At 33.5% G+C, this 16,403-nt stretch overlaps 1 protein-coding gene across 1 annotated transcript in view; it reads right to left on the bottom strand.

The window, feature by feature from the left end:
* LOC142341260 (uncharacterized) overlaps positions 1-16,403 on the bottom strand; it is an 81,707-nt gene that overhangs the window by 25,043 nt on the left and 40,261 nt on the right. The window contains exons 7-11 of the mRNA XM_075392179.1: positions 15,469-15,776; positions 13,312-13,415; positions 4,156-4,328; positions 3,781-3,919; positions 3,086-3,325 (exon numbers count right to left, since the gene is read on the bottom strand). Of these exons, the coding sequence (XP_075248294.1) occupies positions 3,086-3,325; positions 3,781-3,919; positions 4,156-4,328; positions 13,312-13,415; positions 15,469-15,776 (964 nt within the window). The remainder of the gene's footprint in view (positions 1-3,085; positions 3,326-3,780; positions 3,920-4,155; positions 4,329-13,311; positions 13,416-15,468; positions 15,777-16,403) is intronic.

The raw sequence follows: 16,403 nt of genomic DNA, 5'->3' as shown, positions 1-16,403 counted from the left end.
AAATGAAGAAAAAGTAGATAAACCAGCAAATAACTCAGTGGAGTAAAAAGTGATGCATTAGATTGATGACATATGCCAATGTTAGGAAGCGAGTCAAGACGAGCAGTAATATAAAAAAAATATCAGCCAACCTTAATTACATCACAAACTTTATGTCAGTTTTGAAAAAAAAAACTTGCTGACAAAGTCAAAATAGCATCAGATAAAACTGAAATTAAACAAAATAAATTGTAATTCACCAGAAAAAATATGGGACGAGTCCGTAATAAGGCTTGACAACAATTAGACAATAAAGAACAAAAACCGTAAAAGTGAAAATTTCGCTTATTTCTAAAAGAAACATTTAATTTCGAAGTGATGAACACCATTAGAAATCAGCTAAAACATCCTTTTGTCTTACAATTACCAATGCTTCTATAGAGGGGAATAAAAACCTGTCGGTATTTAATTTTTATGCGGTTAAAAAGAATAACAAATAAAAAACAAGAAATATCATATAAAATTTTAAGAGAAAAGACTTTAAGAGAAGTTGCCAGAGATTTCAAATGGTGTTCTTGCCAGAGAACACGTAAAGCCATACTTTGGCCCTCAAAATTTGTTCAATTGTATCCTCTTCAAACACCGATAATGTATTACGAGAGCTCGTTTTGATGAAACTAGGTAACAAGTAGACAAAAATAGCAAAATTAAATGAAAGGCAATGTTAAATATTTTCAAGGAAATGAAAGCCATTAATTACAAAATGAAATATTTAAATAGATTCATCTTTGCTTCATAAGGAAGCCCTTGAGACCTGCAATTTTCCAGAATATGTCATACGTCTACAAAAGGACGTCAAATATGACAAAAATCAAAAATTAGATTAATTTTTTTTGTGAAAAACCCGTGTCAAAGCGAGTAAATTAACAACGATTTCTTTAAAAACATTACATTTTTTGACACCAATTCTTTTTGAAACATTACCTTGTCAACAATAATGTCATGTTTGGCCTGTAATTGACCAGACTAGGCAACAAAGAGACAAAAAGGGAACAAAATGGCCAGGTTAATCTGTTTTTTTTGGATTGGAAAACAATTGTTTTCTAAGTCATGAAAGATATCAGCTATCTTCCAATATCAGAAAATCGGTTCATCTATTCTTCTATAAAAAGCCAAAATTGAAAAACTCATTTCAATTCTTCGAGAAAGTAGTGTCGAAGTCGTAAAAAACAATAATCTATATCTTTAAGAATTTCAATTTTAATATTTTCAATTTAGCCTTATTTTGAACGCCAATAAAATAATGTGGTATAAGAACTCTCAATTACGTAATAATGTGGCAAATTTGGAAAACGTTAAAAATGGGCATACACTTTAAAACCAAAAAAATGTGAAATCTAGTAGTATCAATGCTGGAAACCATAACTTAATAAAAAAATTGCATTAATGATAGAATTTGAAATTCAGTAGAAAGGAGAAGCATTCTTTCGTTGCTTACACTAAGCTACAAGTTGCCCAAATTAAAAAAAAGTGGAGACAAAGTCCAATACGCCATTTTTTATTTAAAAGTCAAATATTTAAAAGTCAAAACAATATAAATTAATTTGGAGCTAATTAGGAAGCCCATCGGACCTGTCACTAGTGAGCTTTGATTTGAAATGTTCTGTTCTCTAACTAATCTAAAAAAAATCGACAAATTTAGTTTTAAAAAAGACCGACTGATTACAATCCGAACTGTTTTTGGATTGTAACAGTCCAAAATTGGTCCAAAACTAGTCCTGCTAATGCAATGCGTACATTAAGAACACTAAATTTTTCTAATATCATAGATATGGTTATTTTGTTTGTTAAAAAATCCAAAATAAATGCTGCGTTTTCGATAATCAACGAATAAAGTTAGCAAAAAACGGCAACCTTTCAATTACAGAGCTCTCGCAACGGAATTTGAAGCAGAAATAGTGTACAATTATTGTGTTAGTGATTTTTAGGTGTGCACTTCCTGCAAATTTAATCAGAGTAAACGAAAAAAATTATTTCGCGCTGTTTTTGATGAAAAATTCTGATTTTTGTAAACTATTTAGCCACAAATTTTGGCAAAAAATAAATTAAAAAAGCCAACAGTAATTTTTGTCGTTAAAATCAAAATCAACAACATTTCCTCGAAAAAAATATCAACAAATTTTAGCAAAATTGGCGATTTTTTTTTCAAAAATTCCAAAAAATGTGAATAAAATCAACAAAGTTTACTCTATTTTCTCAAAAGTTTAAACCGCGATATTTCCCTGTAAAAAAAACGAAAATCAAAAAGTCTACGGTGAATATATCGATCGGCCAAAATTGTCTGAACAAAAAAACCCATTTGGGTATATAGTTCCCCCCCCCCCCTCAAGAGGGCTCGGAACAAAAATGATTTCTTTATTGACATCAACAAGTCAAAAAATGTTAACATATTGTTAAAAATCATCACTCTATGATTTCAACCTTTTTTGATTGTAGACAACTACGATGAGATTATATAGATACGTAATTACTCCAAAATTAACAAAAAATTGGAGCGAAACGATAATTGCGGCGATAAAAGTGGGGCGAAACGACTTAGATACAAAAAACCGTCAAAACTTCTGTTCTCAATAGTTCTGCTCATTTCGTTTATGAATCTTCACTGAGCAGTTCTTAGGGCAAGTTTAATTAACCACAAAAATCAACCAAAAATTTGCAAACAATTGAAGTCGAAATATTGACTAACTCTGTCTCATTGTAAAAAAAAAAATAAACAAATTTTTTGTCAGTGAACAAAATCTAATTTATACTAGTAAATGAAACAAGGCTTGAGCCAAAAGTTTCAAAAATGTGAATTTAAATAGTGAAAATTAGCCAATGCTAACTAAAATTTAAACCCCGATAACTCCCCGAAAAAGACGAAACTTTTTATTTCAATAATCTACTCTGTCAAATGATATCGCTCTGAACTCTCTACGATAAATATATCCGCATAGAGCAAGTTTGGCTGAACAAAAAATGTCCGCCCTCCCACTAAAGGGAAGCGAAACAATACGTGGAATAAATCAAGAATCTATTATCAAATTTGTTTACAAAAGGAAAATACCTTTTAAAAGACTTGCTTGGTCGTTTAGCTTTCGCCTTCTCCGCCTCTGCCCCAGATGGGTCCGTCTTGTCTGAGAACACTTCGAAGGGATTAACAGAGGTCGAATTGCTCCCCTCACCCTTGGGATCTCGACTGTTGCTCATTTTGGATGTTTCTTCCATTGTGGATGTGAACTTAGTTCCCGTGCCTCGACTTCTGGTCGTGTCTTGAGTTTGACTGCCTCGATTTGTGGTCGAGGCTAAAACTTTATACGTTGGATCTGAATTCCCTTTTGTGTAACTGAAAAAGTCAATTCACGTTTTATTTTCTCAAATCATGATTTTTTGTTCCCAAATCGTTTATTTTTTCGAATCATGACTTTTTTCTCAAATAGCGAATTACTTTCTCGAATCACGACTTATTTTTCAAATTACGACTTTAGTTCACAACTCATTATAGAAACTGAAAATCAAGCAGACAACTGGCCTGGTCTCCATGTTTTCAATACTGTCTCCAGAAATTTGGACTCCTCATTTTTCAATGACAGAATTTTTTGTTAGCATTTACCAAGATATGGAAAACGGTCGAAAATGTTCGAGACTACTTTCAGAAAAACTGAGGACAAGATTTTAAAAAAATTCATGGACTTGGTCTTATCCATTTAATCATAACAGACCGACGAATGTAATAAATGCGAGGAAAGGGAATCAGTTCCTGAAACCGATCGAATGTTTTTCAGCTCCTGCGATAAACTCTGGGTCTTGAGATCGGATCGAGTCTCTTCTGGTCCGCCGTAATCATCAGTCGAGTCGGGGTCTTTCGATGCTTCACTCCCTTTATTCTTGGATAAGGAGTCTTGTCAATAATTCTCTTTTAACTGACTGTATATATGTTTTAATTTATTGAACGGAAAAGTATTTTTGCCAAATAAAAAGAAATAGAGTTCGCCAAATAAAAAGAAATATTGACAACTGAGTTTTTGTGGCGATATTGCAGAAAGATCCAAACGCATACAAAATGCTTGAAAAATTGATCTTATAAAAATTTTCTGTTCCTTGGAACAAAAGATCGTTTTCTATTAAAGTATGAACATGATTCCTTGGGAAGTCCTTTTTCTGTTCCCTTTTTGGCGGCTTTGGTTTGAGGGTCTTTGGTAAGGGTTTTGTCTGGATCTTCGTTGTCTGGAGACTCGGAAAAGGAGGACCTCACAACACTCTTAGAGTCCTTAGAATCCCCGATGGAGTAGTTGGATTTTCTCGAGTTCCTGATAGAAAACAAATAGGCTACCACAACAATGTTTGAGAACTAAACTCGATGAAAAGAATAGACCAGGAGTGGAATATGGGGAAAAAGTGACCCGGTTTGGAATAAAGTTAAATTGAAGTGCTGCGTTATATTTTTGGGCCAAAATCTCAACTGAGTTATGACAAAAATGGTTCCTGGATTATCATACACCAAACGTTACGCGATATGGGAAACCTTTGTTAAGAAAACATCATTGGGAAATTAAAAGAATTTTTTTGCATTAGTTTCTCTTTTAAAAGATTGCTCAATTAAAACCGTTTGCTTGGAGAAGAAAGAGACGTGATGTTGAATAAATCATGAAAATTTATTTCACTCTGTGGAAAAAAATAGGCAAAACCTGCATGAATGAGCCGACATGATCCAAGAAATTGTCAAGTGCAATAACGCAACTTGAAATTTAGGAAACTTAGAAAATTGTTGTTTCCTTCAAGTCTATTTAGCGATGTAGCGGACAAAAAGCTTATATCTTGATTTTTAAAACATCATGATTTTTGGTTAGGCAGCCTGTCTGGGAAAAAATAGCGCAAGCATCTCAATTTAGAAATGTTTATTTTGGTTTTCCTCTTAACAATCGGAAAGCTGTCTCCGCGCTTGGCTGTCAACAAAGGCCGATGGCAAAAAAACGCTTTTAATAGAATCCAATACTTAACTTCAACAATTAAATAAGCATCATGTAACTTGAACTCTGACCCTCAACAAAACAAAAATAAATTTAGTAATTCTAACACAAGAACCCAAAAGCTTCGAACAAAAATAATTTAAGCTATTCCCTATTAGGTCCCTAAGCATAGCAACCAGTACAGCTTCCATCACAAACCGAATGCAAGCAACCAGTACAGCTGAATTATCCCTAGGCTATTAACCAACTTATGAACCGTAATCAAACAGCAAAAAGTAATTTTGAGCTCATAGCTTGAACGGTCAGGTAAAATAGGCAAAACAAATTTATTTCAAATTAAGCTGCTTTTCAGATGCTGGCACTCGATCGCTCCCACAAAGCAACTCAGCGACATTTAATAACGATGGAAAAGTCCTTCGGCTAACAATAACGGCTGAATTTGCCAATAAATCCGTTATTAGTTCACTTACGATTTGGAACTTTTACGATGCGCTTATGGTGTGAGACACTTTTGTACAGAGCGGAGCAACCAATTTCTTTTGGAAACAATACAACTGTCATCATGACACGAAGATTTCAGCTTTCTTGACGGCTTTTGGTTGGGTTGGTTAAAATCCGTGATGTCAACGCCGTAATACCATTGTGTATCGAATACCATACGTTATTAGTAAATGTCAGTCGAGATGGCTGAAAATCTAGGGCAAAATAAGACCCATCCGATCAAAACACTTTTTTTAGGTTCTTTTGTTTACATCGTTTCCTGTCGAATCAAGCTTTGCTGCAGTGCCTACACTCATACGCACTGCTCTAAGTGGTATGCGTGAAGCTCAAAAAAAGTGTTGTTGTAGTTCATCACAAAGGTACCCATGGGTTTACCCCTCATAAGTGTCATTTCATTGATACTGCTTCTTCCATTCCGATATACACTCGGCTTTGAAATCCGATGGGTAAATTCAATTCAACTTTGGTTGGAGTATTCTGGATTCCCAAAGATTGGGAACAGAGGACATATTCTGAAACCCAAATTTTCAACAAGCTATCCGCAGATTTTAGCGAGCTACTACACAATACAGAACTCATATTCGTATAAAACCCCGTAAACTGCAATGAAGTTTGTAATTAGCTTCAGTCGGTTCAAGAACTTTGGTTGCGTAGTCAAAACTATTCCCTTGCTCTTTTTAAGCATCAGCGGTAGCTAGGATAGTTTTATTTGAATCTTACGCGACATCATGTAATACCTCGCAAAGTAACGATTCAATGTTGGTAGCTCCCATGATTTTATTCTTCATGACAACAATAAATATAATAACAGTATACGCCATTGTTCAATCTACAATCAGTCATTCCCCGTCAAACTTTTCAATCTTTTGTAGAACATCTGAAAGCTGTGTTAAATCCAATTTAACTAAATTATTTTGCTCTCCATTTCTTCTTGCATGCATTACAGAGCTTAACCCGTTCATTGCTTTTTTTTGCAATCTAAAGTTTGTTTTTGAAGGTTGCCAGACGTTCACAGCTGATATATAATTAGATTATCTATTGCCTCAAAATAAATTTAACTCCTTAATTACCAGCCAAAATGGTTTGAGCTCAATGTGACGATTTTAGAAAAGCTATGGTGGTTTCTTTCAATACACAAGAAAAAAGAAAATTTGACCACAATTGAAAAAAATAAGTCCAATTAGAGCCAATAATTACAAATAATGTTAAATTAACTCAAAATGAAGGTGAAATTGGTTTTGTTTAAAGTTTTAACTAAGTTTTAATTAAATCTCAACTATTTATTTGTATGAATTTTCCACTGAGGAAAAAATCACACTTCAAACAAGTTTTGTAGTATTTTGGTAGTTAGCTTTTGCCAAAATTGGTTATTGGAAGAGACGTTTGGTATGTTGTTTAATGCAAAAATTCCAGATAAGTTTTGAACAATTTAGTTATTGCCTTTGTGGATAGCTGAAACTTTTAAATTTTTGAAGCTTAAATGGGCAAATGATTGCCAGAAAAACTATTCTTTTTGTTCACAAAACCTATACGAAATTGAAAACCAAAGAAAATGGACAAATTCGTTTTTCTACATTAATTTGAAACAAGCCATATTTTTTTTACGAATAACTGACATTCTCCTTTTTAAAAAATGCCCAAAATTAATGTGAATTTTGGCGCACAAAAAAAATTTTAAAAAATCCAAAAGGCTTGCAGACTGGAAAAAGAAAAAAAAATGTGAACAAGAAATCTTCAATCTTCTAGAGAGAACTTATATTTGAAAATAACGCTTCGAAGATAAATTCGTACTTTCAAAAGCTCTGCAGAAGCAGTTTTTTTTCCACGGAGATATTGACTAACCAAATTGACAGAGTAAAGAATTCTGGCATATATTTCGTGACTTCCAAAGAAGTCTGTAGGGTTTAAACAAAACTCTGTGGTCTGGCTTCTCTCTTGTTTTCCCAGTATTAAATCATTTGTTTTTGGAAACAACAATGAATTAAATTCCCCATTAGAAAACATCTAGAAATATAATTTGTTAGTTTGACGGAAACGTGGCGGATTGTGTTATTGCAACTGTAGGGTGTGAAAATAAATAATTGAAATGGTTATTACTAAGACTCTAAATCTCTTGTTTTTGGCATGACATGGAAATCATGTACTTGTTTTTTTAACAAATGAGTTTTCTAAAGTCAATATGAGCAAACGAATTCAAGAACTTGTTAAAAGCATTAGTAGAAAACATCAAATCTACTTTTTGCTTGATTTTGAAATTTTATTTAAATTATTTTAAATATAAGTTTGTAAGATTTTTTCAAAAAGACATTTGTGTTATCCTTCCCAAACTTGCTCAAGTTTTGAGATGTTCGCAAAATTGTTTGTAAAAGAATTTATTTGAGTGACTTTTTTAATAGTTTTTTCAATATGACTAGTCACTAGGCAAGTACTGGGATTTGAAATTATTCCATGATCGATACTTTGCGGTTGCCATAGCAACCTTTGCAACTAATTGTTTCATGTAAGAATCGACATAAATTTTCGAACCCAAAACGATGTTTAAGGTTTTTATACTTCGAATGCGTTTGTTGTACGGTATATAGCTAGCTTATAAGAAATTGCAAGTTGAATGGCTTTTTGTCTAGCAAGTTGAACATGCGAATGTTTGCATGACTTTGCAAATGTTTGCATGAGCCTTCTATGTTTCTGCGAGAGCCGTGTGTGGTCTTAGGGACTTGCGTTTAACCATGGATATTACTCGACCTTTTGACATTATTCGATCTGAAATAAATACGTTAAGAGAGTATGAATTGAAAATAAATTAAATAGAAAAAAATAAAAAATCTTAAAAAAAAACAAAATTTGCCCTCGGCTAAGGAGTTGTTGGCGGGGAAGAGACTAATTAGGTCCGAATTTTTTATAGTGACCTCTTCACTTCGAGTAAACCTTTCTGTCATTTAAATGAACTGAAATGAAATTCACCTACACGTTGAAAAACAAAATAAAAAACTTATGATATGACTGCCTGGAGGGCATCTGAAAGAGACTTCTAATTAGTCAGGTGAGAGACCCAAGAGTATAATGGAGCAGACCCAAAGGTTGTCAGAAAAAGTTATGATACTTATCTTGCGGTTATCGAAAACATAGGGTAAGTTAAACCTTTTTGTAACTGTTCACTGTTCATTTTAGTAATACCCTAAAGCCATATACTGTTTCCCACAATAAATAAACTTAAACTTATAACAAACTTTTATAGCGTCTAATGACAACGAATTAGAAAATATACAAACATAGCAGGCAGATTGCCATAATACAGACTCGATAGACGCTTGTGGCCTTCCTTGAAATAAAACAACGAAAGAAATAAGATACACATATTGACCATCAGTCCTTCAACAGACCACTAGACTTTTTTTGGGCAGGACTCGGACTGTCATTTTTACGAAATACACGCTAAAAAGCCTCAATAGAGCTTTTTCAAAAATTTTATTCGAAATCAAAATAGCTAAACTCTAATACTCAAGAATTAGGGCATAAACGTTTTTCACTACTTAGATGCATACTATAGATCTTTAACTAGTAAATAATCATCAAAAGTCAATTTTTAGTTAAAGAAGTTGTGAAACTGACCCAAAAGCAGAAAAAATGACGTCACGCACCCACAATTTAATTGTAAAGCAAAAGAAGTCACTGAAATTAAACCGTCATTTCGAAGAAGTCAGGTCATTTCCAAGAATCATCGATGGAGACGATAAATTAAAAAGACATAGCGAGACAAGTCATCAAATGCAATTAAAATAATTGAATGAATAATTGAGAACTAATGTACCTGACCAGCAGATCAATTGAACAATCCCAATCTAAGAAACAACCTCAAAATTTGAGGAACAAAAATAATCAAACAAACTAAACAAAAAACTGCTAAAACTCTTGAAGCTTTTACCCTGAAATGCAAGTATGATACAAATCAATATACTTATTAAATACCCTTGAACAAGCTTTGAAATAGTTTTAGTATCCAATAAAAGTGGACAAACTTGGGAAATATGACAAAGGCTTGAAAAAACTTAAAAGTGCAAAATTCAAAGAGAGTTACTAAACTTTAAAAAAAATATTTAAACCTTTTCTTTGTCTCTAGAGTTCTGTCATGTGACCCATCTGGAAAACTTGAAAAAATTTCGGTGGCGAGAAAAAAAGTTAAACTCAGAAACTGACAAAAAATTTCAGAAAAAAAAAACAATTAAAAAGTTAACAAAATCCTGCTAGAAACTGGATTTTAATGTCCTCAAGACCAATCTGTTAACCACTAGCTAATGTGCAGTAACTGATTATCATAGCATAGAGGCCATTAGTGTCGGAAAAAGTCGCTGTCGTAAATTTTCATAAAAATTTGAAAAAAGGCGCGTTTTTGACAAACAAAAGTGCTAAAAATTGTCACTAAATGCATTGAATACTATTTCATTGCCACTAGAAACAGTGCATTAACCGTTCATCAAACCCTAGAGGATGTTCCTTGGCACTTCAGACTGCAGAAGTTTGAAAATTGATCAATTTTCAAATCAATATTGCACTCTTTTTCGAAAAATTGTAATAGTTTGTGATATTAAAAATTTGAAAACCACAATTGCCAAAAAAACTTTGTCACTAACCCATTATCAAATCGCATAGGAAGTTTCATGGCACCTAGGGCTTTAATAATTTGAATAACGGAAAAAATTTTTAAAAACTTGAAAAAAGTTATGAAACTGTCCCAAAAAGCAGAACAAATGACGTCACGCACCCACAATTTTATTGTAAAGCAAAAGAAGTCACTGAAATTAAACCGTCATTTCGAAGAAGTCAGGTCATTTCCAAGAATCATCGATGGAGACGATGAATTGAAAAAACATAGCGAGACAAGTCATGAAATGCAATTCAATTAATTGAAAGAATAATTGAGAACTAATGTACCTGACCAGCAGATGAATTGAACAATCCCAATCTAAGAAACAACCTCAAAAGTTGAGAAACCAAAATAATCAAACAAACTAAACAAAAAACTGCTAAAACTCTTGAAGCTTTTACCCTCAAATGGAAATATGATACAAATCAATATACTTATTTACTACCCTTGCACAAGCTTTGAAATAGTTTTAATATCCATTAAAAGTAGACAAACTTGAGAAATATGACAAAAGCTTCAAAAAACTTAAAAGTGCAAAATTCAAAGAGATTCACTAAACTTCGAAAAAAATATTTAAACGCTCTCTTTGTCTCTAGAGTTCTGTCATGTGACCCATCTGGAAGACTTGAAAAAATTTCGGTGGCGAGAAAGAAAGTTAAACTCAGAAACTGACAAAAAATTTCAGAAAAAATAAAAACAATTATAAAATTTAACAAAATCTTGATAGAAACTGGATTTTAATGTCCTCAAAACCAATCTGTTACCCACTAGCTAATGTGCAGTAATTGATTATCATAGCATAGAGGAGGTGTTTACGCCATTAGTGTCAGAAAAACTCGCTGTCGTAAATTTTCATAAAAACTTGAAAAAAGGCACGTTTTTGACAAACAAAAGTGCTAAAAATTGTCACTGTATGCTTTGAAAACTATTTCATTGCCACTAGAAACAGTGCAGTAACTTTTCATTAAACCCTAGAGGAGGTTCCTTGGCACTTGAGACTGCAGAAGCCTGAAAATTGATCAATTTTCAAATAAATAATGCATTCTTTTTCGAAAAATTGTTATAGTTTGTGATATTCAAAAAAGTTGAAAACTACTATTGCAGAAAAAATTTTGTCGCTATCCCATTATCAAATCCTATAGGAAGTTTCATGGCACCTAGGGCTTGAAAAATTTGAATAACAGAAAAAAATTTGAAGAAATTTGAAAAAAGTCCACGTTTTTATCAAGTGCGTAATGTTAAATTATACGACAAAAATTTTGATAACATTATATTTTTAATATTATACAAGAAAATATATAATAACTCATAATTACATTAAACTCTAGAGAAGGGTATTTGCCACCTAGGTCTGAAAAACTCAGAAAAATAACAAAAAATTTCAACCAACTTGAAAAAAAATTGTAAAATTTGTATAAAAATGGGTGTTTTTGTCTTTTGTACCAAAACATCTAGTTCTTAAAGTGGTCATAAAAAGTAATTTTCTCCTGCAAAAGACCTTCATCAATTTTTTTAAACCTCTATTGAAGACTGCATCAACAAAAAGTCTAAAAACGACGAAAAAACGCGAAAAATTGCCCCATTTGGGCTCGAAAACTCGTAAAAACGGCCTTTTAACCTGAAATTACGGCCTTCAAAGTAACTTCAGTGCACAAAGAATTTTTAAGACTACAAAACCTGGCTGAGGTCCTCTAATTATTATTGATTCGTTCGTGCTGAGCATAATCTGTTTATCCCGTTTTGAAAGCTTAAACTCATGAAAAATGTTGGAAAAAGAAAAAAAACATAGCCTCAAGAATTCCAAAAATGACTCGAATTTGAAATCCACTGAAACGTCATCCAAACACTCTTCAAATAAAACGTGCCTTCACTAATCGAATATAATCTTGAAACAAAACCATAAAACAAAGAAGTAAAAACAAGAAAAACAAATCCATTAAATTATGATTGAAAAAAACTGATCAAATTTTGCCATAAAGTGAGGCACCGAAAAAACTATCTCCGCAAAAATTAATTCATCAATACAATTAGTACCTGCTAAAACAACTTATGATGTTTTTTTAAAAAAAAACACTTGCAGCCAAATCATGAAAAAATAAGCTCTTAACCATAAAACAAGGACCATAAAACAAAGAAGTAAAAACAAGAATAATAAATCTGTTAAAATATGATGTAAAAAACTGATCAAATTTTGCCATAAATTGAGACACCGAAACAATTATCTTCGCCAAAATTACTTTATCAAAACAATTAGTACCTGCTAAAACCGCTTATGAGGGTTTTTAAAAACACTTGAAGCCAAATCATGAAAAAATAAGCTCTTACAAACAACTCTAACTGGAAAAAGTTAATTAGTTTTTCAATGTTACAAAAGCACATACATCCAAACAAAAATTCTTTTCAGCCAATAAGTTATCCAGATGCTTGCAAAACAGTAGGCAAGTCATGATAGGCTAAAAAACTTGTCTAAAAACAAAAAAAGACGAAAAACTGCAAAAAATAAGAAAATGGTTTGATTTTTTGTCATTTTTGTTTTATTTCTCAACAAAAAATTCCTTGCATCCACAAAACTGTAACCACATGTTATCTAAATGTTTTTTAAATGTCTTTTCAATACCCATTTCAGGCAAAAAAAACGAAACAATCGTCAAATAATTGTAAGAGTTAGCCCAAAAATCAGCAAAATAGATGAAAAACCTCTGACTTATTATAAAATTCATATGAAATTCCAAAAACCTTCAACCCACTACCAAAACGAGCCTGAAATTAAAACAAAACCATAACAAAACCTCTTAACCGAAAAAATTGAAAAAAAACTGCTTTAAAATGCCGCGTGTGAACAAAAAATTTCGCTCGCTTACAGAAGTTTTCTTCACACCTCAATTTCTCGCTCTCTGCAAAATAGCGATATGAACAAAAAATCACTCTCTTTTCGCTCCACTCTTCATTTTGTTCGGCAACAAGATCACTCCAAATTTTTTCACGTGTTTCATTTCCTGCTTCAAAAAATCACTCCAATAAACTAATTAAAAACAAGGACTTCTCCAATACTCCTCTTCGAGTCGTAAAAAGAGAGCACCTATACAATCCAATTCTTGGATTGTAAAAAATCATGGTGTCCCCAATAATAACCGCTATCGCTTTGCGGCTATTAAAAAATAAAACATTGTAAGTTAAAACCTGGTGGGTGCAGCACTGCTTTTGCCAGAAGGTGGCTTTGAGTTGTCCAGTTCTGATTGAGATCCTCCTCCTTTCGATTTGTTTGCCTTGTCAGCCTTGATCACCTTAAAGTGTAAAATATTCATAAACTCTGAATAGTCGTACAATAAATAGCTAGATCTAAAAAGGCAAAGGATGTTATAAGAATGGCTAGGCTGAGGATCCATGCCCAAGCGCGACCTCTGATAACAGTTTGACTTTGCAGACTTTGCCATCTGGTCTGACTCAATGGAAGACAGTGACCGACCAGAGTGTAGCTTTGCGACCATGTAGCCTCTGTGCAACCATGAACTTTGTTTACGTGCACATTACCCCCAACATTCTCCATTGTAGTTTGTGTGTGCAGTTAAAAATCATCAGATCAGAGGTTGCTTGGGGCTTTCTCGTGGTTGCTCGGAGTTTGCGTATATCATCACAGGTTTGAAGATAAGGGTGGTAGGCTTTGAAGCAAATTAGTTACAGCATACTCGGCTGCCTCCAAGAAAATTGTTAAAAAATTGTTAATATTTTGTATGTACTATCCGCTGTGAACGTTACTAGTTTCCAAATTGAAGTGACTCAACATGGAAAACACTATCAAAATATTGCCAAAATAGGCTCAAAATCTAAAAACAGCTATTTTCCAAAAACGATTTTCAACCGATAGTTTGGTACCATTGCTAATAACGTTGTACGCATTTTGAAAATCACACATCGAAACGTTTTTTTCTTTGAATGAATTTACCCAAAAGGTGACCATTTTTTCCACAAATTTGCTTCAAAATTAACCAGATCGTTTAACTATTATCTTTCACCATCCTTCATTACGCTTATTTTTGACGTGAGGTAAAAATTAGTGACAACGTTTTGTCACCATTGTTTCTGCTCACCCTCACAGCTGTCCACTCCATTACTCTTGCCAACGGCTGCAGTATATAATTTCCTTAATCGATTGAGAAGGGGTCAAAAAATCAGATACCAAAGAAATTCCAATTGCTGGTTCATTCTTTAAAATCGCTCGACATACTAATAGCAGATTAAAACTATTTGCAGTTTTGTACATACCCGGTTCTGAGCAATAAATTTGAGCGAAAAAGAATATAATAAAACTCTTAGGTTAATTGAGTAGTTATGTTGGCAAAATAATTGAGCAAATTGTTCCCGCAATCCGGCAAAATGAGCAGTGAATTTCGTCACTATTGCCCACGGTAAACTTATCTGTTTTTACAGCAAGAAAAACTAACTCAAAATGAGAAAAAGCCATCAGTTATTGTCACTGTGATCCACAAAAGGCCCTAAAAACTCAAAATAACGAAAATTTGCGTTTTGCCCTTTAATACCGAACATAGCCGTCATTCTGCCGGAATAGCTTCAAAATAGACTTGCGTGCCTTAAAATATAAAAATTAAGTAAGAAATACATAAATTACGTAGCGTCGAGTTAGAAAAACGTAGCGGCAACTTTAAAAACTTTAATTCAACGGGAATTAATCGTTGAGAAAATAAATGGGTGGAAAAATTTTGAGAATTTGGAAGTTCGAATCCTAATCCCAGTCGTAAGAATCAGAATCATTAAGCGCTCTGCTATCAAGCCCTTACAACCGATAATCTTGCAATCGTTTTTATTTTAGCAACAGACGTAATTTCTGACTGCGAGCAATTTAAGTCGCGTAGAAAGCAAGAAATCACGCTCGAAAAAATCACTGAAACTAAACAAGCAATAAAAATCTAGAACAAATGTCAAACGAAAAAGAGCGTCAGAAGACGAAACAAAAAAACTATAGAAGGACAAGTCTTGACACATTCAAAAAATTTTCATTGACTAAACAAAAGGAAACTAGACCTAGAATGGACTAAATTGGGAAAATCAAGTAAAAAAATCAGATCAAAAATTCTAAAAGACAGTAGAAATCAATGTCAAAATGGCGCATGTGAACAAAAAACTTTTTCAAAAATTATGAAATTGTGTGAACAGATCCTTAAAAAAGGCAGCGCGCCGATACTATTCAAATTCTTTGAATTGTAAAAACCAAGAGAACCGCAATATAGCTAAGCTCAGCTAACAGCTTCGCAGCTATTATACGAAATTGAATCGAATTTTTGTTGGAAAACTGATCCAATGCCAAATTCAACAGTTAACCTGCGATAGTAATGAATCATCAGAGTTGATTTGACTCTTGCTGACGTCATTGTTGCCCTTGCCTTGTCCTTTAGCACTTTTGTTCCTCTCTTGGTAATCTCGGTCAGACCCCATCCTAGAACTGCCTTTACTGGCACCGTCTTGCGACGTCACCTGATACGTTCGCTTGGAGCTCTGCTCACCCCCAACAGACTTTCTGCCTGTGCTTGTGGTTTTGGGATCTGAGGCGGTTCTTTTGGATGTCTGGCCTTCTTTGACTTGGGGTTCTGTGCCCGTTGCTTTGGATTCTCCGGGGACACCTTGACTCCCTACATCGAAAATAATTTAGTTATGAAAGAGTTCAGTTTAAGATTAGATATTTCTGCAATCTTTATCACGCCAATCTACTTTTTTGCTATAGAAAGAGTGAAAGAATGGCGATGCAGATATAGAACATAATTTGTGCCAGAATTTAGTCCTTCTGCAACACAAAATGAAATTAAACTCCAGCTGACAGACTTTTAAAAAGCGATATAAAGCAAATAAAAAGCTTTAATGGGCCAGTAACTTGTAAGCACCCAGCGATCATTCCCTTTTTTCCATAGCGAACATAAAAAACATAACTTTCAGGAAAAAACGCAGCAGAGGTATACCCAAATCGTAACGGGCAAATTTTCCCGATCTGTGTATCGCTTGTTCATTTTTCCTATGTTAATACGTTGAAAATGCGACATTATTGCAAAAAACATATACATCAGCAAGAACAGGCAAAATTGAAGGGCATTGCGCAACCCGTGTTCACAAAAGTGTCCAAATTTTAACCGCTCAATTGAGATACAAGCCGTGTATCTTATTTTTTGCCCACTGTGTATCACGAATCAGTTCGATTTACTCATCTCTTTTCCGCACGCAACGTAACTCAATTTCGCACTGAATGCATCTATATTTTGTACTGA

The sequence above is a fragment of the Convolutriloba macropyga genome, chromosome 6 (assembly GCF_964194025.1).
Source record: "Convolutriloba macropyga chromosome 6, txConMacr16.3, whole genome shotgun sequence".
Classification (NCBI taxonomy): domain Eukaryota; kingdom Metazoa; phylum Xenacoelomorpha; order Acoela; family Convolutidae; genus Convolutriloba; species Convolutriloba macropyga.
Note: the sequence above shows the minus strand (reverse complement) of the source record. Positions and strands in the feature narration are given on the sequence as shown.